The sequence below is a fragment of the Girardinichthys multiradiatus genome, chromosome 12 (genome assembly GCF_021462225.1).
Source record: "Girardinichthys multiradiatus isolate DD_20200921_A chromosome 12, DD_fGirMul_XY1, whole genome shotgun sequence".
In the NCBI taxonomy this organism is placed as follows: Eukaryota; Metazoa; Chordata; class Actinopteri; order Cyprinodontiformes; family Goodeidae; genus Girardinichthys; species Girardinichthys multiradiatus.
Window position 1 is genome coordinate 34,509,660 of NC_061805.1, and position 22,849 is coordinate 34,532,508.

General features: G+C 38.5%; 2 protein-coding genes across 7 annotated transcripts in view; one reads left to right on the plus strand and one right to left on the minus strand.

Annotated features, from left to right (window-relative positions):
* The window catches only part of LOC124878415 (ceramide transfer protein-like), a 32,663-nt gene extending 25,977 nt beyond the window's left edge, over positions 1–6,686 (minus strand). For 2 of the 5 annotated variants that reach the window (XM_047382342.1, XM_047382341.1), the window contains exons 1-4: positions 6,492–6,685; positions 6,002–6,120; positions 5,182–5,316; positions 1,493–1,609 (exon numbers count right to left, since the gene is read on the minus strand). In XM_047382342.1, the coding sequence (XP_047238298.1) occupies positions 1,493–1,609; positions 5,182–5,316; positions 6,002–6,091 (342 nt within the window). In that variant the 5' untranslated portion in view covers positions 6,092–6,120; positions 6,492–6,685. Of the gene's footprint in view, positions 1–1,492; positions 1,610–5,181; positions 5,317–6,001; positions 6,121–6,491 lie in introns of all 5 variants that reach the window. The other 3 variants (XM_047382340.1, XM_047382344.1, XM_047382345.1) reach the window with 3 other exon arrangements.
* Positions 6,687–9,177: 2,491 nt separating this feature from the next.
* On the plus strand, positions 9,178–22,222 carry polk (polymerase (DNA directed) kappa). 2 transcript variants are annotated; one of them, XM_047382554.1, is made up of 14 exons: positions 9,178–9,576; positions 10,147–10,266; positions 10,354–10,506; positions 11,062–11,193; positions 11,275–11,425; positions 12,334–12,525; positions 13,774–13,898; positions 14,439–14,605; positions 14,701–14,733; positions 14,821–14,917; positions 16,927–17,098; positions 18,579–19,583; positions 21,316–21,364; positions 21,695–22,222. In XM_047382554.1, the coding sequence occupies exons 1-14, from the start codon at positions 9,448–9,450 to the stop codon at positions 21,774–21,776; spliced, it is 2,607 nt and encodes an 868-aa protein (XP_047238510.1). In that variant the 5' UTR covers positions 9,178–9,447; the 3' UTR covers positions 21,777–22,222. The 2 variants fall into 2 exon arrangements, with proteins under 2 accessions (XP_047238510.1, XP_047238511.1); XM_047382555.1 differs by having other exon boundaries at positions 18,579–19,562.
* The last annotated feature ends 627 nt before the right edge of the window (positions 22,223–22,849 follow it).

A 22,849-nucleotide genomic window follows, 5' to 3' on the forward strand; every position in this document is an offset into this window, starting at 1 on the left:
TAAGAATCATAGGCTAAACTCCACGGGAATATCCATCATATCCTACTGTTCAGGAAGGAGGTTATTTGTCCCAGAGATATACACGTTTTGAGGCAAAACGTGAGCATCAACCCCAGAGCAAAAGCAAAAAGGAGGAATGTCCTTTGGTCTGATGAAAATGTAATTTTAGGGGTTTGGTCATAATGAGTGTCGTTACATCTGGAGCAAAAGGAGGAAGCTTGCAAGCCTGGTAACATTGTCGTAATATTGAAGGGGTGTGTCATCATCGTATTGTTGGAGTATTTTGCTGCAAGAAAGATTGCTGCAGTTCACAAAATAGATGTCATCATCAGGAAGGAACCATTATGTTGAATTATTGACGCTAAATCTCAAGACATCAGTCAGGAAGTTAAAGCTTGGGCACAAAGGGGTCTTCCATATGGACAATGACCCCAGACGTACAACCAAATTAGTTACAAAGTGGAGGCAGAGCTAAAACTGCGTGTGAGAACAAGGCAGCCTACAAACCTCACTCAGTTACATACTTCTAGCAAACTGCTGGGAGAAGCTTTTAGGGATATCTAAGATGTTTGACCCAAGTCCTACAGTTTAATGGCAATTCTACCAAATACTAATGAAAATGTAAGTAAACTAACGACTTTTAGAGAAGCATAAACATTCTTTCTAACATTATCTCAATGATTATTCTGGCATTTAGCAAACACTGTATACAGTGTATGTAAATATCTGGAGTACATATTTCTGATCTGAGAGTTTTTATGGCCAAGTTTTTGTAATGATAGATTTTACGTTTGTAACATCATCTGGTACTCCACGTACAAGTTAAAGACATGTGATCTTCTTGCGTCTGCAGCAAAGGAAGTGCATCCCTAAACATGTGATTCCAGCCGAGCGAACCCTCGAGACAGGGGCTTTCTTTACAGAGGAGGCATCCACAGTATAAACAGATAAAACTAAACGCAAATACTGAACAAATTCAATCGGCCCTTCATGCTTTTACCTGGAAGCTAAACATCGGCTAACATGTTTCTAAAGAGAGCAGCAGCTCATCAGAGAGGGGAAACCCCCACCTCAGCACCTCACTAAGATTCTTCACATACCCAGAGTACCAATCTCTATGTGTTCGAATCCTTCTGCTGTCACACCCAGCTTACAGAACAGAAAACACAGACCTCCATGTCTGCTCTGAAGGGGAAAACATGTCCTTTTATTCAACCTGGATACTAGAGGTATGTAAGTAATGCAGCAAGGCAAATATCTAAAAGCAAACAAAGATTATTCAGTTTATTAGAAGAGAATGTGTTCTGATTCCCGATAGTGGTCACACAAACTATGCCTGCAATTACCCAAACACATAAAGAACTAGATTTAGAGAGAATGAACTGATCTGAATCTCTAAATTCTTTAAACTATACAAACAGAGATCAAGCGTGGACAGAAAAATAGATGCACATATTAAGCTTTTAAGAAGAATATAGCCCAAACTACTCACCTTATGCAGTTCTATGGACTCGATCCACTGCAGCCTGTGCTCAGGGTCCTCTGCTCTGAGGTACCAGACGCTGTCATTCACGCTGATGTCAAAACGGCACTCGTCAAACTCGTGAGGCTGAGCAAGGAGAGGAGAGGCCTCATGAATAACAACGAAGTATGCATAGATTCAGGAAGGACTATTACTAAAGCTAAGCACCAAAATTCAAAACTCAAAGTGAAGTTTTCCTTTACCTCGATTAAATTAGTGAGAAATGGGAGCAAAGTACTACTTCAACAGCTCTTTGTGCGTAACACTAACCAACGAGGCATGACACATTCCTAAAACACATGGACTCAATCAATGTGAGAAAGCCGTATGTTACACATGATAAACACACATTTTAATTGAGAACCGATGTCTTGGGTCTGCTGCCCCGCCCCCAAAAAGAGGAAAAACCAAACATTAAATATCACAGAAAGAAGCTGAGTCATTGCAACTTTTGGGAGGAATCCTTCAACGTATTAAGCTCCCCCACCCTGCCCCACTCACCGACTGCCTTAGGCACCCAAACACGTTAAACAAAGAATTCACCCGTTGCTCCCAGACTGGAATTTGACCACTGCACTCAGCTGAGAGGAGTTCAGCTTTGCAAAGGTTCACACAGAATATCCAAGTTTTCTTGTCCGTTTTTTTTTCCTCCAGGACCAACAAGAATACAGCTGCTCCGTCAGCTGACACAACATTATCCCAGCTAAGTTTAATTTAATTTGATGAATGACGCTCATGTGGTGCCTTATTTGCTCCTGCTGACAACAGTCACATCCCTCCAAATTCTGACCACCGGGTGTGAGCCTGCCTAACTTTATGCAACACTGCTTGAGACACTTTCAAGTTAATAGCCCATTCCACAAGTTTGTACTTCGCAACTGCCAACTGGGTGAAAGGTCTTCTATGATCTTTCAATAGTCAATATTTTAAAACAGCGATTTTATTTTGCAGGCTAAGATTACATCAGACATGTGACCCCGTTTCCAACCAGAACCTGAGGATAACCTGTGATAACATTAGGTGCATGCAGCTGTGCCCGTTACTGGTTAGAGAGAGAACAGCCATCGATCTCACTGGGCAGTATCGGACACGGACAATAAACCTCGGCTTTACACTCAACTTTATGGTTTGATCATTTCTGTTTCTCATTGCATAAGCACTGCTGTCCAAAAAGGCTGCGTACGGGACTGAAAAATCTTCTGTGTAAGCACACAGTCCATAAACTAGTGTTTGAGCACGTTCCGTTAATAAGGCCTTCCGATAACACTTCATCTTTTCAATGTTTTTAAATCATTATTTTAAACAACTAATTCTCTAAGAACAGGAAAAAAAAGAAGAGATATTCTTTTTTTGGTTTTTTATTTTTTAATGAACTTCCACATGTACTGCAGAATAAAAGGTTTGCACATTAAAGTATGAAATACAAGTGGAAAGTGCCACCTCCTTTTTAAAAAAAAAATTTAATTCGCGTGATTTATATTTACAAATAAAAAGCCTGAATATTGGATAAAAACAGACACGAGTACAACTCCAAAAGAAAAAATAAAATGTTTCTATTAACAGGTTATTAACTATAAAAATGTCCCTTGAACTTACAACTTGACTTGTATTTATTGACCACACCTAATTAATATGAGACTAACTTCAATATTCACATTATCTACCCAACTAAATGTAAATAAAACAGTATGAAGTAGATGTAGAAAACAGACAACCTATCTGACCCCCCCAACATAGATATAAACCATCAAATTAATTATTAAAAACATTTTGTTCTGCATTACTAAGTCCTCCTAACTCTCTCTCACAACAACAAAATGTCTAATTTTTGTAGAGACGAGAAGGCAGTGATTGTTATGAAGCATTTATGTTAAAGCTTTCAGTTAGTTTCTGTAACAAAGTTAGCAAACCGATGTTGGATGTATAATGTTCCATTATACTCACACACATAACTCTTACTGAAAGAAGTTCACAGTGAGCTTTAATGTGAGGGTTTTAACCCGGCTCTAAATCCAATAACACTACAGCAAAAACGTGCAGAAATCACAGTAAACCCATTTGTTTGGCTGCCGTACATGGTGGCAAGTCAAACGGGTAAATATTTAACAAGAGGCTGGAATTTCAGCATATCTCACTTGCACTGGAAAAATGCCAGGCCTTTGATTTTACTGCATGGTCAAAGCTTACATTTAGCAAGAGAAAACATCCGGTTTAAGCATACAGGTAAAGAAAAACAAAAAAATAAAACTGATGGACTGGTTACCTGTCCAGGGTGCATTGCCGCACTAGCGCCAAAAGAACGGACCAAGAAACTACGGTACAAAGCCAGGTAATGTTAAAAAGTTTATATATGTCTTAATGTCGTTAATATATGCTCTTGGTCCGTCATCTTGGCGCTAGTACTGCTGCTTCTTCTTCTGCTGGCAGTTCGCAACAAATTCAGAGGTGCATACTGCCACCTACTGTACATCATTGTATAACTCCACCCACTATATTCTATGTTTTAGTTTTGTATTTCATTGCGGTGAGGAGTGTGACAGCGCATGCGCAACGCGAATCGATTAACTGTGCTCCACTAACCAGCCTGAGATCATGTGACACCAAGTCGCAGATGTAAATTTGTATTCTCATAGAAAAGAAATCATATTCACAAACTGTTATAGTATATTGTATTCATAAAGAATAAACCACAACTGTAAACTTGAACTTTGTGTTTGTAATTTCGTGAAGCTGTAACATTTTATTTTGTATTCTTCTAGAGAAAATATACAATACCTCTTTTGGATTTTACCTATGCACAACTATTGACTAATAAGCACACATTTCCGTCTTTACATACACATTGTTTTTGACAGCGTTCTTACCTCATACATTCAGCTTGCAAGTGCCATTGTGAGCTGAAATTAGCAGGTAATTTTACATGTGTAATATAGGTGCCAGTCTCCCTGTACTCATAACAGCTTGATTACCATGTTATCTTTATACCCCAGCAGTAGATTGATTAATAAAACCCAACTCACAAGCACTGATGGAGGAAAATCTCCTCATAGGTATGTTACCATGAGCGAGTCTGCAGCTGCCATTGGCGTTCCTATCATTTGATATGTGATCATGCTACTGGCTCCAGTGTACCCTCAAAAACAGTGTTTTAGTTACTATTAGAGTTTCAAGAGAATAGGTTGATAAAGCAGAATGTATTTTTGTATCAAGGCAGAAAACTCTCAATTGTCAATTCTTTAATGGTAGAAATTATATTCTATGGGTAGGAACACGACCTGACGATAAAAATCTAATAAACTGGGTCATTCTAACTAAAATCCACAAAGGACCATTTGCTGAAAATTTTATTGCAACCTTTTGTGAATTTAGTTCACAGGTTTTGGCAGATTTCACTGTAAACTGAGGGGCCTAAATTACACTGTAATATAGGCCCTTTAAATGCAGTAACTCTCATTTTTAAATGGTGTGGGTATCATTTAAACACCATTTTAATGCTCTTTCAGATGAAACTCTTTGTTTTGACATATAACTGACATACTTTCTCCTCGATATCCGGTAAAAGAGCAGACGTGTTGCGAAGGTGCTAAATTGAACTATGTTTCGTATTTGTGCAATATTAAAGCGCAAGTTTCCTTCCTCCCTCTGGGGCAAGTACTTACTGTGATAACAGCCTTGCTAAGGCACAGGGAACCTCTGCAGCCGTACTCCCGTTCATCCTCCGACTTGTAGTAACTCAGTGTGTTGTTTTTCAGCACAACCCATCGGTCCTGCCAGCCGTGTATATAATTTGTCCACTGAAAGCACATACAATGAGCAGCATGCAGTTATCAAGGTCCACAATGCATCAACCATCTTCACAATAACAAATTAAAATGAACATTTCAGGAAATGAAATTAAAATGATGACTCCATATAAAAGTTACAGAAAACTGTTTGTAGAAATTATTTTATTTTCTGAAATAGTAATGTTGATGCACCTCAAGCTGCTTTTTAATCTGTATATTATTGATTTTCCTGAAGTTTGTTTACATCATGCTACTTGTTAGATGTATGCAGGTGACACGGTTGGAAATTTCCATGCAAAAAAAACAAGCAGCAGGATGCATCTCAGGATGGAAAAATGATCTGTCTATTAATAGAGATCCAAATGTTGTCATGATAATTAAAATGACTATCAGCGGTACAATATTTGACGTGTTTAGATGTAATAATGGATGCACAAGCTACTTTAGAAACACATTTTAAAAAGGCATAAACAGAATTAAATTTAACGTAATTTAAGACATATATGGAACAACTTATTTGCTGAGGCCTCGTAGATGTACATGAAAGCCATTAATTTGTTTTTAGCTTTCATTTTCAATAATTAATGTGCATTAAGATCAACAAAAACCACGCAGCTTTTAACTGATTAATCTTGTTGGCAATGTTTACACACCCATTTTGAGACTAGTGGGTTCTTAATTCGCCGGAACTTACTTTGCTTACAACTCCTCCGAACTCCACAGGCTGTCCGGATTCTGGGTCCACATCCTCATCCGAACCGGACGATGAACTCTTCTCGGACATTGATTTCCAAGTTTCAAGAAAGCCTGACTCTGGTTTTATAGACAGAACACCGCAGCTCAAGGTTAGATGCTTGATTAGCTATCAGTTTAACAGCGTCACCGCCAAATCCCGCAGACACATCTTAAAATTATGACCCTAAACGTCAGTGAAATAGTAAAAACTAGGCTTTAACTGTACATGCGAAACACGTAGAACGGAAGCTTGATTTTTCCTTGGCAGTTTGAAACAACTAGATTTTCTCATTAAAGTCAGTCTGGAAGTGACAGCTGGGTCTCGGTTTTGCGGGCTTTGTTTTGAAACTGATGTCGAATACCAATAAGCCTAGCTAACTTAGTTAGCTGACAAACGACGCAACTAGCTAACAGTAACTTCAAACGACTAACAAACTGGAGCAAATCACCTTAGCTGTGGCAGCAGTAGTCGATAGTATGCTCAAAAAGGGCCTTCGTGTTAGCGCAACACCGCAACTTCAACCTACAAGTAAGGAGCCAGGAACAGCCTCTCTGCTGTGGTCCGCACTTTCGTTAGCAGTAGCGAAGCCCTGACTAGCTCTGTTGGGGGAGGAGCTGCGGCCACGCTTTACTGTGTACCTGTCAAGTTGTCAAGGTGACCAAGATCACGGTCACACCGGAAACTGTGCAGCCGCTTCAAATTAAAAGCATTACACCAAGAACGGCAGAAAACCTGTTTAACTGGCACCTGTTCATTTGTGGGCGTTGCCCAGAAGTATTTTATTTTCAAAACTGAAAAAGAGACTTGAGGTGTGTGATCGATTATGTTTAAACTAAGGTAAATATAGAAAATACCGCTATTTTATTTTATAAAAGAACACAAAGTTTAAAAATTCAAAAGTTGCGTTTTCAAAACTTTGAATGATACTGTATCTACGACTTAAAGATATTTTAATGAGATACCAGAGAAAGTACAGAAGTGAGTTTTGAAGCATAAGGATATAGCGCAGTCCCTCCGCGTCTTATTACTACACAATGCTTTTCAGCTGGCTAATACACCTTTCCCATGCAAACGAGAAAGTGAAATTTGGCTGCCTGGAATTATTTCCGGTTGTAAACACAGTCATGATGTGAAAACTGAGTGAGCGCCATGCACCACTCATGCTGTAAGAACAAGAAACTAGCCGCACATCTTTAAAGCAGACAAGTTTTTGCACAGGTGTATATCGAAATGAAAGCAACAATAAGTAAATGTTATTAAAATATTATAAACCTAATTTTTTGTGTCCTTTGTTAATTCATACCCCTATTTTTGTTTACAATATGTTTTTTCTTCTTTTTCTTTTGTAATGTTTCAGTAATTTACTATCGTTGGCTTAGGTTGATGTGTTCTACTGTTTGTGTAGGTATTCATCAAAATATATTGATGGTTAATTTCATCAAAGCATTTTTTTTTCAGTATGCCTGTATATTCTGTCTGCATATTCTGTGTACTGCAGTCACAGTAATGACAGCTAAGTCTAAGGTTCATGAAGTTAACCCATATCAGAGAAGATATATCAGTCTTTATTTCAGGCCATAAAGTTTTCTTCACAAAGTAAAAAAAAAACGTGACAAAATACTTATAAAGTCATTGGGTGCTGATTCATATTCTTAATCTTTTTATGCAAGTGATTGCCCTTTAAAGATATAGAATAAGTGGTGGAGGTAAACCCTTGATCCTTTTTGTATTGATACATTTGATCATTCAGCATCAGCCAAAAATACTTTCTTTAATCCTTTCAGTGGTTCTCAGGGAGGTAAAATCAGGTTTTAAAATTTGAAGGCTGGCCTCTAAGAGGTTCTCTGTAGGCTCAGTGAATCAATGTAAAGACATTATTGCATTAGTTATAAAGGTTTTAGTGGTGTCATCAAGAAGCTACAATAATTCCAGGAAAATACATTTCGTTTATCACAATACCTTTAGACAGACCATCATGTTAAACAATAACTTGGGATTATTTTGTCTAAGTTGTGAAGTGTGTTCATAAACATGGTGCAATAGGGATATGAGAATTTTAAAATTGTAAAAGAAAATATACTGTAAATGTGGTCCTCTTTTAAGGTTTCAGATGTACAATACAAAAATGTATGCATATATTAGATATACAATTAATTCAAATTCACCATTCTAAACCAGTATAGTGTACTTTGATTAGAAGGAAATATATATGAAGTTCCAAAGAACAAACAAAGTACTTACTAATACTTTAACTTCTTGAACTTTGAATTGCACTCATAAAGCAGTCCTAGTGGTGAACTTTTTCCCCAGCGCCTGTTGGGCTGTATAACCAGCATGCTAGAAAAAACCCTCCACAAAAACACATTATAAGTTGCACAGATTTCCATATTTTAGCACAATGCCCCCTTTTGGACAAATATTAGGCAGCACAGTTTGTACAGTTTTACACTCTTCATTGGTCACAACTTTATAGTCTTTTTTTTTTTTTTTACTTTTATTGTTGGTTAATTTTGTTTTAATGTGTCTGTCTGTGTGTTTCCTGTTTGATTATACTTTTCTGCTGAATCAGTGGTAATTTATTCATGGCTGACTGACAAATAAAATATTATTCTATTCTATTCAAAATTTAAAAACAATTAGATGTGTCACTAACGTCATAATCATTGGTAATCAAGGGTATTACAATAACATCGTTAACTATGGAGGGTTTAGGTTAAAATCCCATCTTTACTCCCAATTATTTGTATTTAGATATATTGACCGTATTTAAAAAGACAAAATAGGAACGAACAATGGTACAGTAGCAAAGGGACGAATAAAGTAAACATAGTTACAAGTTACCAGAGAAAATAAATACATTAATAATAATAATAAGTCAGTAGTAAATGTATGACTTAGTTGTTTCAGAAAAATAGGTTTTTGTGAATAAACTTCCGTGTACGTCATCATCGACAAAGTCGGAAATGAAAGGTCTTTTTTTTATATAAAACATACTGTACTGTACAAAATCACTGGGCATGTAATCAAAAGAGAAGTAACATCAGTTTGTACATGTTTAAGGCAGCCGGAAATGAAAATGAAAAATCACTTTAATTTCCGACTTCGTTGATGATGACGTACGCGGAAGGACCGCCAAAAAACCGCCCTCGTCATTGTTTTTGAAAACATGTAACGACATGAACCTCAAACGGCAATATTATTTCTGTTGTTGAAGCCTAGAAATCGTGTTGAGACTGAGATTATACGACTTGTTTATTTTTGTTGTATTTCGGATAAAGCAGCGATTGGAATACGGAATGGGCAGCTGACCTGCGATATTTATATTTAGAGCCTGACAAATTAACACAATCCGAACCGTTGTTTCACCAGTTGCAGAGCAAACTGATTCAAAAACACAAAACAGGATGGAAAATGGAGATGGGTCGGCCAAAGAGGAGAACCTCCTTTCCAGAATTGCGCTCAATGACAACAAGGCTGGGATGGAGGGACTGGACAGGGACAAGATCAACAGGATCATCATGGAGGCGTCAAAGGTATGGACCCAGATACCCAGCTGGTACCAGAGATCCTGGATATACTCACATTCACTGACAGCTGAACACATGAGATGATATGAATAACTTCGATTAGTGTCATGACAGCTGAACAAATAGGTAGAAAGCTACAGTCTGCTGTGGACATTTGGACCTCACTTTCCCTTCACTGTCTCTTTATCATAAAAAATGCTTTAGGGTTAAGACACAGTCTGGAGAAGTGTGGAATGTCATAGTATTTTCAAGGTCTAAATAAGAATAGAAAATATAGAATGGAACAATATTTGTAATTCCACATTTTATTCCTTCTCCCAGTGTCTAAATGTTCTGTCCATCCTTCTGACTGTGCAGGTTGCAGGTTCCACTGCTAAAGCGTGATCGCTGTAGAAAGATTTGTAATGAAGTTTGTATGAAGATTTTAAAATTACTTTAAAAAAATGAGGATTGTACAATTTGCGTTTGGAAAAATATGTCATTTTGAATTGGAGAAATGTGTTGGAACCTTGTATTCTGTTGTGGACTTCTACAGAGGCAAGACAGCTTCTCTTTATTGTTGTCCTTCTCTTGCAGGGATCCAGGTTTTACGAGAATGAGCTGAAGAAAGAGCAGCAGGTGAACCAGCGCATCGAGAAAATGATGCTCCAAAAGGCTCAGATCACAGAGCAACAGCTACAGAAAGCACAAACACAGGTTAGACATATTGTAGAGGACCCAAATGTAGAGTTACTTAAATGTGACAAATTAGAAAATAAGAAATATAAAAATATATCTGTGTAGGTGGAAAAGATGGCCTCTGAGCTCGAAAGAAGTCGTGATCTGAGCAGAGTGATTGTACATGTGGACATGGATGCCTTCTACGCAGCTGTAGAGATGAGAGACTGCCCTGAGCTGAAGGACAAACCAATGGCTGTCGGATCTATGAGCATGCTGGTGGGTTGGGACATCAACAAGTTTAGGTGGTGTATAACAAACACGGTTTGCTCCGATTTATCTAAAGTGGCAATTGTTTTTTTTGTTTTGTTTCTAACCTGGTTTACAACTCATATAGCATCCAGGTGGGTCATAAACTATTGTAGTACTTTAACTACAACTTGCTAAATTAGTAATATATTAACAATTCACATTTAAAATCACTAAACTAGAGGCTTTTTTTTATATTCTGAGAGAATGCAGCGGTGAAGTTATTGTTGTTATTCAGTGGCTTGCAAAAGTATAGACCTCAAATATTTTCAGAAACAAAAGAGAGACTCTGGTCAGAGAAAAATTAACCTTTTCAGCACACACACAAAACACGGTGTGGAGAAAAACTACAATCTGGATCATTTGAACTCACCATGTCAGCTGCGTCATGCTGTGGGGATGCTTGTCTTTAGTAGGGAGAGAGATGCTCTCTCCATAGTAGATGGGAACATGGGTGGCCCTAGATAATAATACCTTTTATATCATAAATTGAACACTCAGGTATTAACTTTTTTTCATTTTCAGTCAACGTCTAATTACCATGCCAGGAAATATGGAGTCCGAGCAGCCATGCCTGGCTTCATTGCAAAGAAACTCTGTCCAGGCCTGGTCATCGTTCCTCATAACTTTGACAAATACAGAGCTGTGAGTGAGGAGGTAAGAGCACAAAAATAACAAGAAATTCCACTCTGGGCTTTTGCAACCTACAAGGAGGTGCTCATGATTTTTATCTTTCAGATTAGGGAGGTCTTTGCTGAATACGACCCTAACTTTCAGCCAATGAGCCTGGATGAAGCCTATTTAGATTTTACAGATCACCTGGAGCAGAGGCAGAGTTGGCCCAAGTCCTCACGTACGCACCGCTACAGATCCAGGAGCAACGTACCAGGCATGAGCTTATTACATAGTAATACTGAGGGGATAAAAAGATGCATCTAAAAAATATTTTACCAGAAAGGTAATTTAAATCAGTGACTCATTGAGTGCGGCGCAGGGGGTTCAGCACATGACCCATGTATGGTGGCTGTCACGTGATTGAATCCCAGCCCATCGACATTTACTGCATTCCCTTCCCCTGCTCTCTCCACCCAATTTACTGTCAACCTACTTACAAAAAATTGAACCATAAAGGCCACTACTGTCTAAAAAATACCTTTAAATAAGCAACTCAATTCAAGAAGGGAAACTCATATTTTATGTATAGATTCAATAGACAGAATAATTCACTTCTCAGTGGGTTTTTGTCAGACTGGCTTATTAGACAGTTAGGCAACTCTCGCTCAAACTTTTGAACATACTTTCTGTCACACTCATCATAAGGCTGTAGTTAACCCTGTTGTTTGTGCACCTTTTACCTTTTGCATGTTTTTCTTCCACTTAACTTTCCACTTAATTTGCTTGGAAGCAGCACTTTGTAGCAGTGAACATTCTTTGACTTGCCCCCATTGTCAAGCCAGCAGTCTTTTCCCTGATGTAGTACATAACATTCCTGAAATAAAAACCCTATTTTATTGGTCCTATGTAATATTCTAATTTTCAGGAAAAAAATAAATGCAGGATTTCCATTAGCTGTAAGCCATGATCATTACAATTAACAGAAATAAATCCTTGAAATATTTTACTCTGTGTGTTATGAATAAAACACAAATATCACCTTCTGAAATGAACTGCTAAAATAAAATGACTTTACAATGATACTTAGATTTATTCAGATTCACCCTTAATAATGATTTGTAATGAATTTCTTTTATATGCCTGAAATTCTCCTAATCATGGTGCAACATTTCTTTTTTGCAGCTGATAAGCAGATGGAACCTGAGCAGAAAGAAGAAGGGACAGAACTGTCCCCGGTCCTGTTTGAGGACAGTCTGAGCTCTTCTGAAGGGGATGCAGGTGGTCCCTTTGAACTGTTTGGGACATCTGTTGAGGAGGCTGTGAGAGAGATGCGCTTCTGCATTGAGCAGAAGACCACGTTGACTGCCAGCGCAGGTAAGAGGGAAGCTATTTATGCATGGTCCCATTATCAAGGTTTTAAAAGGTTAGGGTTTTGACATGTTGCTGCAGACTGCCGGTCAACTGTCTGAAAGAAGGCACTTTCCGCCTACCATAAAGATAGAATTGGCCGCTTGGAAATGGTTCTGGTCGCAAAACTAGAGGAGTGTCACCTCTTATTCTCATTAAAGTACCTTTGTTTTAAAACTCCAATTGACAAAACTATAAGTGACATATGTTTTAAGTAGCTGACTGTAGGCTACCCTAGCAGATGGCTTTACTAATAAACCCTGAAATCAGCTGGTTACTCTCCCAGTGTTACTCTATTAGGACCAGGACAGCAAAAGCTAAATTATTTTCCTAAATTCACACACCTACTTAAAAACTATTTACCAAATTTAGCAGGTCTTCATACTCTGTTTATACTAAAGTTTATGGATCAAGATAAAAAATACCAATAAGTATTTGTTATGGGTAATATTACTATAACTGTATGGATTTGAGTTGCACCAATAAGTCAAGCAGAGACACTTTTTCCTTCACTGTGTCTAAATAGTGATCACCAAGTGTCTCAGTTTCTTTTTTCCTTTTTAATTGAACGCAGCAAAACTCTGAGCTCGTCCCATTTGCAGTCTGTGAACACATTAGTCAACAACATGTTCTTAGGTGAACTGTTCTGAGTTCAGTAAAAGTTAGATCATTGATCTCGCAATTGATGCATTTTCTATTGGATTCAAACTACTACCTCTAATCAAGGAAGCTATAGTGCATTTTTCTCCTTTTTTTTTGTTTCAATCCTGAGAAAAAAACAAATCTGAATCAGCTGGTCTGACCTCAAAGCAAACCAGAAATTAACTTGGATCAAGAAACGCCGGATGCTACTTTTCAATTTCAAGTAGAAGCAGTTAGATCATGTTTTACATTAACTTATATTTTTGTGTAAATATCTTGATATTGGGGCATATCTTACATTTGCTCATGCCTTAATCCGTTTAGATGGTGTTTAAAATGCACATTATAAATATATCAATGCAATAAATGATAAAGTTTCAGTTCTAGTACTTCGAGACTTTCTGAGAACAATCAAACTGTTAAAGATATAAACTGGTATTTATTAAAAATGTAGCCTGTAGTATAAACCTGTGGATAAGTGATGTTATTGCAGCTCATATTCTCTTAATCATTATCAACATTACGGAGGATTTATCGGGCTTTCATTCACAAATCCTCTATTGCATCCTCTAGGAATTGCTCCGAACATGATGCTTGCCAAGGTGTGCAGCGACAAGAACAAGCCCAACGGACAGTACAGACTGCCCCCCAGCAGAGAGGCCGTCATGGACTTCATCCAGAAACTTCCTGTTCGCAAAGTAAAGCTCAAATCACCCAAACAATACCCCAACAAGCTGAGATCTGAGTTGCCTTTCGACACGTACAATCACTGTTGTTGCTTTACATGCAACAGATATAGAGATGTCTCATTTTCTCACACTATCATCTGACTGCATCATGTAAGCTTCAGCCAACAGGATTTCCTGGCTCATCAGTTATCTGATATTTTGTCATATCAGGTTTGTTGATACTAAAATGATCTGTATGTCTGATGCTAGTGCAACTCTGTAGTTCTTTAGGTGATTTCTTTTCATATTTAGTTTCTAGTTATAAAGTAAATACTGTCTTAAACTTCAGGCTTCAAGCAGCAGTCGAAAGTTATTTACGTCTAAGTTAAACATGGAGAACGTGGTAATTTTAGCTCTAAATCTGGACATTGAGAGATTACTTGAAAAGACTACAAAAAGTCTGGCTTGTTGAAAGCAACATATAAAGGAATGAAGGATGTTTCGATGCTTTTGCACAGCGCAGTAGGCAAAGCGAATTCTATGGTAAAACTGTATAATATGTTTGTTCAGGTTTGCGGCATTGGGAAGGTGACCGAGAAACTTTTGAATGCTTTGGGCATCACCACCTGTTCAGATCTCAGCAAGCAGATGGCGCTGTTGTCCTTGTTGTTCTCTGAGACATCTTGGCATCATTTCATCCAGATTTCTCTGGGTTTGAGCTCCACACATATACCCAGGTATTGTGCCATATTTATTTAATGCAATAAAGTACAGAAGAAAAACATTTGAAATGAAAAAGGAGGAGCTCATACTCCCTGTTCTTCCCTTACAGACATGAAGAAAGAAAAAGCATGAGCACTGAAAGGTTTGCTTTTAAGACATCCATATATAATCATGCAGGTCAAGAATGCCGTGCCTAGCCTTTGATTTTAACTCTGATTTATGTTGGCAGGACATTTAAAGAACTGAGTAAAGCTGAGGAGCAGTTTTCTTTATGCAGAGAGCTGTGTGAGGATCTGGCAGAGGACCTCAGGAAAGAAGCTCTGAAGGTATGGATTGAGGGCTTGTGTTTCATAGTTTTCATGTAGAGGAAAAGTTAGTTGGTTACCTGCACTCATTGCAGGGCCCTCCACAGGTATGGTCAACCTTGTTAAAGATGTGTAAAATGGCTTAAAAAAACAAATGTTTAATTGCAGGAAAATAATCTGGCAATTAAAAATGTAATAATCAGTGTTTTTACAAAATCCCCGGTGTCACAGTTATTGGCACCATGCTGTTGACACTTTGTGCAACCCGTTTTTCTTTTAAGACAACACTTGGTCTCTGTAACAGTTTACACAAGGATGAATACAGAGAGAGGGACCTTGGACTAACTCCTCTGTGCACACCCTCTCCAGAACCTCCAGAGTCTTGAGTCTTAATTTCTCTTCTCTACGGGATTAGGGTTAGGGACTGTGGGAAAAAGGTTTAATTATTTCTGTTTTTTCTGGCAGAGACCATTACATTTTTATTTGAAATGTCCAAGGATTTCAAAGTTGTGATGCCCACAGCATCACTGTTCCTCCTCTATACTTAAAAGTGGGCATGAGGTGCTTTTATGCATATTCACCTAACTGGAGTGTTTGTTGCCTCTAAATTCAATTTTAATCTCATCTGTCCAAAGAACACAAAAAAAGTAAAAGGACTGAACTTCTCAGAAACATTTTTTGTCATACTGACTTGATGACCCAATGATGACTCTCTTTGTTACAGTTTTCTAACGGTGAGCTTATGTCCTTTTATTTTACCTACCTGACCTCACTGCTTACTTGTGATGGCAAGATTAGGGCTGCACAATATCAGAAAAAAACATGTAATTGTAATATTATTACCAAATACTGTGGTTTTGATGTCAATTAACTCAGTTTCCTGATTTTTTTTTGTCCTTTCTGTTTCTGCATCACAATGTCCCAACCTTTCTTTATGCGCTTCAGCATCTCATACACTAAAAATATACAGTTTCAGCATCATAAGAGTGAAAATCCATCTAACAGGCCAGGTGTTTTATTGCTATTAACAAGTATTGCGCCTAAAATTTGATATCATACCAAATATTGCATCCATGCAGATCTTTGCAAATGTGATATTGCAAAAATCGATATTATAAGATAAATTTGGGTACTCTTAGTGGCGACTTGCTAAGAGAAATTGGCCTCTGTGTCCCATCATATTTACACCCCGAAAACAAAGCGGAAAGTCAAAGTTATTTCAGATCAATAATAATTTGCAAGCTCAATTCTAATGAAGTTGAGACATAGTGTAAAACACTTGCAACTGAATACACCGAAAAGACAAAATATTTAATGTTCATACTCAAACCTTGGTCTTTTTTGGGGGGGAAATATCCACTTATTTTGAATTTGATGATTGCAACACATATCCAGCATGTATTCAATTGCACGTTGGTTGAACAGGATTTGCAAATCATTGTATTCTGTATTTATTAAAATTTTACACAACGTCCCAACTTCATCGGTTGAAACTCTTTCCTCTGCACTATGTGATTGTCTCTGAAGGAGTCAGGAGATCCAGATTCTCTCGGCTGTCTAAACAGAAGTAAAAATGTTACTCAACACATAGCGAATACAGGTTCATATTAGTAAAAAAAAACACTGTCCTATTCTTGGCCTTCCAAGCATCACCTTGACTCCAAACTGAATCTTATGCAATTAACTTAACCTGGCCATTTCTTTTTGAATCAATAGAGGAGGAAGTAGAGGTCTTGGCACAACTATCGCCCCCCTCCCTGAGTCCCCTGATAGCAAGAGAAAATGGAGGGCCATTAATGAGACAGCAGAGGATACTATCAGCCTAGGAAGTATCTCCCCTGGAGACGATCACATTACTATGAAAACTGACAAAATGCACACTGACAGATCAGTCACTAATATGGCACATTACACAGATTTCCATCTTTCTTCTGTTTCCCGCAGCTTTGGAACAGTCCTACTGATTATATTAGAAATACAGAGAGAAAGGGCTTGAATTGTTTGGTGTGTTTTCTTTTTTTCTGTTTAAGGGTAAAACGGTGACTCTGAAGCTCAAGAATGTGAACTTTGAGGTGAAAACCAGGGCACAGACGCTCCCCTATGCTGTGGCCACAGCGGAGGACATCTTTGCTGTCGCTAAAGACTTACTGAAAATGGAAATAGAAAATGAAAGCGCCCCGCCACTCCGACTGAGACTCATGGGTAATTACATTTAACAGCACAAGTGGCATATCAAATACCATGCTACTAATTAATCTAAATGATCTGTCCCAATCCACATATAAACACAATCAAACACACAAAAGTATTCAAACCTGTTGTTTTCAGCTCATAAACACAAACTTTAATGCATTCATTCATTTTCTACCGCTTATTCCATTGTGGGTCGTGGGGGAGCTGGTGCCTATCTCCAGCAGTCTATGGGCGAGAGGCAGGGTACACCCTGGACAGGTCGCCAGTCCATCACAGGGCAACACACAAACAACCATGCACACACTCATTCATACACCTAAGGGCAATTTAGAGAGACCAATTAACCTAACAGGCATGTCTTTGGACTGTGGGAGGAAGCTGGAGTACCTGGTGAGAACCCTCGCATGCACGGGGAGAACATGCAAACTCCATGCAGAAAGACCCCAGGCCAGGAATCGAACCCAGGACCTTCTTGCTGCAAAGCAACAGTGCTACCAACTGCGCCACCGTGCAGCCCACTTTAGTGCATGTTATTGAAATGTAATGTGACAGACCAACACAAAGTGGTGCTGAACTGTGAAGTGGAAGGAAAGTGAGTTTTACAAATACAAATCTGAGCTTGAAGCATTCATTTTTGATTAGTCCCTGAACTCGTATTAATCCTTAGCTCTGCCTAGTAACATTTCTGGAAGAATGTCAACAAGAAAGCCATTGTTGAAAGAAAGCCAGAAGAAGTCCAGCTTGCAGTTTGTGACAACTCAGACATGGGACAGAGCAAACATTTGTGCTCCGATCGGGTATCAAATAAAATTTTTTGTCTTCCATGCAAACATGGAGGAAAACTAACATTTCACATTGCCTTGAACTCACCATGTCCATGATAAATCCTGGTGGTGGCAGCATCATGCTATGGGAATGCGTCTCTTCAGCTGGCACAGGGAAACTTGTCAGAGTTTTTGTGATGATGGAAGGAGCTAAATGCAGGGCAGTCCTGTAAGAAAACCTATAAGAGGCAAAAGACTGGATCGGTGGTTCACCTTCTAGCTGGACGACATATAGTTTTAGCGTGGCTTTGTCAAAGTCCAGACATAAACCCAATTAAAAATCTGTGGCAAGATGTAAAAGTTGATGTTCACGGACTATTACTAAGAAGAATGGACAACATTTTCAGTCTATAGATGTGGAAAGGTGAAAGAGACCAAACCAATAGCCTTGTAGCTATAAATGTAGAAGTACTTTGTAGGTGGTCTTACAAAGTACTGATCCAGGGAGGTGAAGAGAAATGCATACTAAAAATGTTGAAAACCAAGTTTTCTTTTCCTTCCATATCAAAATTCTGCACTACTTTGTGTCGGTCTGTCATAAAATACATTAACTTTATAGTTTTGATATAATGTGGAAAAATTTAAAGGGTGTGAATACATTTACAAGGAATTGGACTTGGCATTCCTTTTAAGTTTTGTTTGATATTTTGCTTTTGTACTTGCAGGTGTTCGGATATCTGCTTTTGTTAGTTCAGATGACAAAACACTGACGCAGAAAAGCATCATTAGCTTTCTTCAGGCAGGCAAGACAGACTGTAGTCGCTCTTCCCAAATGATGCATCAAATGCCGGAAGAGGGGAATATTTGCGATCACTCAATTCAAACCTCACTGCTTGTCACTGACCCACCGGTGCAGAATGGCGAGAAACAAAACAAGGTTTTCTGGAGGAGTAAGCAGAGACACACAGGTGAGGAAACACAGCAGTCTTTCTTTCAGAGAGCTCATGCCAAAAGACTACAACTCCAGGCTGCAAAAACAAGTCCACAGGATGAAGGATGTGGGGAAGATGTTCCTTTGATTACCTCTAACAATGGCGCAGAGTCACTGAAACAAGCAAACACAAATGACTGTACAGTTCAAGATTTTTCAGAAGATGAATTGACTTTGCTTGTGCAGCCTCATGCATCCACATCAGGCTGTTGTGCACCCACAGAAGCCCTCACATGTCCAGTGTGCTTCAGAAAAGTGAAGACAACTGATCTGAATGTCTTCAACAGACACATAGACTCCTGCCTCAGTGATGTTGCAAGGAAGGAAGACGAAGTCTCAGACGCAGAGTCAGATCTGGGTCCAGAAAATGACCACCTAAAATCTACAGTTGTGCCCAAACAGGAGAGGCAGTGTGACGTTAAAAAGGAGGAGTCAACAATCAGTGGAGAGTTGGAGTCGTGCGGAGTATTACCTCAAGAAGGCCAGCAAAGCTTGAAGAACAATTTGGTTTCAGTGATTAAAGTTGACAGCAAGCCTATGGCCCTGCAGCAGGAGTCATCCCACAGTAAAAGTCCTGTCCTCACTTGCCCCGTTTGTCAGCGGACCCAAGATACGGACAACCTCGCCGTCTTCAACCACCATGTCGACCTCTGTCTCAACCAGGAGGTCCTACATGAACTTAGAGGACATACAGCATTTTCTGGAAAACCATCTGCAGGTAAAAATAGCTACAACATAAGTAAGTATGTGTACTTTAATTCACTTCTCATTAGTATCAGTTTTATTTACCAATTATAAACAGCCATTTAATGGTAGATTATCAAGACATCAGAAAAATTATCTGTTTTTCACCTGGTGCTGTTATCATGTAAAGGTAACCTGTACATCACACAAAATAGGAAAAGTAAGTACACCCTCGGAGCTTCCATAGGATTCAAGAGGGACAAAAAGCAGCCGGGTGCTGCTAGTCAAATACATTTGAATAACAGGATCATTCTCTTGTCATAGTTTTGCCAATTTGCTGGCTGTAGCATACAGGTGTGTGTGTTAACACATTGTGAAGGAAAGACACAAGCAACGAGTTTGGAGAAGCCATTATTGCTGCCCATCTGATTTAGTAAATGTTATAAAGGCCAATTTGAAATCCACTTGTCATATTTCTATATTCTTTACCATCAGCTTCTGCAAACACTATGGTGGGTCTGGTTGCCTTGCAGTGTCAGGGAAGATGTACTTTGCAAAAGCTGGAAAGGGAAACTTTTTTCCTGTTGCATAATTGACTTAATGCCACGAGAGACCGTATCCTGTTCAAGTAAGGATGACAGTGGACAGGCCACTATAATTGACCTAAATAGACAAGTCCATCTTCTGCAAATGTATTCACAAATAGAAAACATTCAACAAGGGTCCTACATAGTCGGGAAAAGTATGAAATTTGATTTCAGTACTTTCCAGGTCAGGATAGGTATGGAAAAAGAATGAAAAGCCAGAAAATATTCTTATATTCCCGGACTTGATTATCATTTGTTTAAAAACGCTGTGTGCGCTTCTGTCTTTCCTCTGGCTTCTTTTCCTACTCCCTTTCTTTTTTCTCTTTATTTGCAGGATATGCAAAGCCTACCCGCTGTATATTTTTAATATCTGCCATAAATCTATAGTGAGCTTTAGTATTTTAGATTTCAAAATTAATGCAAAAGACAGAATCCTTGGAAATTGTTAAATCTTTTTCATACATTACTTTTGAACTCATAAATTTATATCTATTTAAATATATGATATAAATGAAATAGCTCAATTGTTACTTGCAAGAGAAAGTATACAGTGTATCCTACAAAAAGATTTAAAAAACATCTTATAAAAAGTGATGAGACCAGATAACCCAGGTCAACAGCAGAGAGAGATATATGCTCCTCTTTATATTTGCTCCTCTTTTCTGAAATGTTCAGTAGCTTCGGTTTGCTTGTGAACAGCTAGATTACCCACTAGTTTATGTGTACAATGGGGCTCCATGTTTATAATTTGCTTCTTCATAGATCTTAAGTCTGTGGAAACAAACAGTGATGTTAAAAATGCCCATAACCTATAAGCATACCCGGTCTTTGGAATGAACAGAAGCATTATTTTGTTTCAAAGGACTCTGAGTGACCGTTGACCCTGTTATTTACTGACGGTGGCACTGTATGAGAAGTTCTTATTGATCCCGACAGAGAAAGGACATCTCATTTCACCCCCGGGGGACCCCCTGGCCCTGTCCTCTGAAATGGCTAAATCACTTTCTGCTCTATCCATCTCCTACAATGAACTGAAGCCTGGTTTTCTCTTAAACAAGCCTGCTTCTGGAAGTGTGGTCTTTATGTTGCTGAAGAGATGTTACACGTGTGTTGCTCCTCACTGGGTGTCGTTTTTCAATTGAAGAGCTCAGAGGATTTCCTTTTTCTCATCCATGTAACTGGTTATCTCTCTGCTTGTAGACAGTGGACATCCCCTGCCAAGGCAAGCAAGTAAAGGCAAGAGCAAACGGTGAGACAGTTTCATGTTTTTCTATAGGCTACCTCCATACAGTTCCTTGCAAAAACAATTCAGGCTCCTTGAACTTTTTCGAATTCTGTCATATTAAGAACATACTGAAATGTGTTTATTTAGCTTTTATGTGGTAGACCAACACCAAGCAATATGTGCTACTTTATGGTGGTCAATCACATAAAAAACATTTAAGTGAAAGAAATCTAATACTTTTGCAAGCCACTGTACGTTGTAGTTGACAGGTAGTGATTGTCAGATTATCATTTCCTTCACAACTGCTATAGTAAAAAAACCCAACATTGTTTGCATATTCATTTCTTGTCTTAGTCGAGACACACCTTCCTCTCCTCCATCTAAAAAAGCCAAAAGTCTCGGACTTTGCAACACCATCGACAAGTTCTTCAGGTGAAGGTAACCGTGTGGGAAATTTCAGTCCGCCTTTGGATGAAGTGAAGATATTTCCTGCAGCCATAAGAGACACACAGCTCTTTCAGTCTCAAGGTTTTATGTTGATTGGTTTTCTTCATGCCAGAACCTGGGCTGCTCCATGCACAAGGACAAAAAGCGGAGCACTTGCACTGATTAACGATTTTTACTTTTATGCAAAAGTAAACGTGACAAGACGTAGTTTAACTGCAGTAAAGTAAGGATCTTTAAATGACCATGACGTTTGCTACTCATTGTTTCTCAATGAAGATAATGTTATATTGTTTAAATATGATAAATTAAAGATTTTATCTTTAAGTTATTTTACTCCTGCAGTTTCAATAATTCCCTGTTGTATTTATCTTTTCTATAACATTACACTGTATTCCTATCAATGAACAATGTAATTAATAAATATTCAACTTGAAATCACTGCTTATTTATTCTCCATTTACCATTATTTTAGCAATTCACTTTAAAAAGTGAAATTCCTCTTGTTTAGATACATTACCCACAGAGTGGTATATTTTAATAGCCCAATTTCTGTTAATTTAGATGCTTATGGCTCACAGCCCAAATTTCAGTTTCTTACAAAATTACAATATTACTTTTAAAAAAGGAGTTGTACAAAAATGTGACATTATGGTCCACAGAGTCATGGAGAAGACTGCTGTCTTGACAGATGTTCAGCAGATGGTCATTGACACCCTCCACAAGGTGGGAAAATCACAAGAAGGTAATTGCTAAGTAGGCTGGCTTTTCAGATTGCTGCATCCAAAAAATATTAATGGAAAGTTGAGTGGAAGGAAAAAATGTAGTTGAAAAAGGTGCTCAAGCAACAGGCATAACAAGACATTTGAGAGGATTTTGAGGCAAAGATCAGTCAAGAGTTTGGGGAGATTCTTGAAGCATGGACTGAAGCAGGACTCAGTGCTTCAAGAGGTGATGCTTCTTCCAGCTGGATCTGGCCCTTGCCCACACTGCCAAAAGTACCAAGACCCATTAATCAGTCTGCTTTTGACTGGACAGCCATCTTGCCGGACCTCAACCACATAG

Excerpts from the sequence above, each read along its gene's own strand:
- polk (XM_047382554.1), top strand. The coding sequence starts at position 9,448 with ATGGAAAATGGAGATGGGTCGGCCAAAGAGGAGAACCTCCTTTCCAGA. Across the intron at positions 10,267-10,353 it reads TACAGAAAGCACAAACACAG|GTGGAAAAGATGGCCTCTGA; the intron begins GTTAGACATATT and ends ATATCTGTGTAG. Across the intron at positions 11,426-12,333 it reads ATCCAGGAGCAACGTACCAG|CTGATAAGCAGATGGAACCT; the intron begins GCATGAGCTTAT and ends TCTTTTTTGCAG.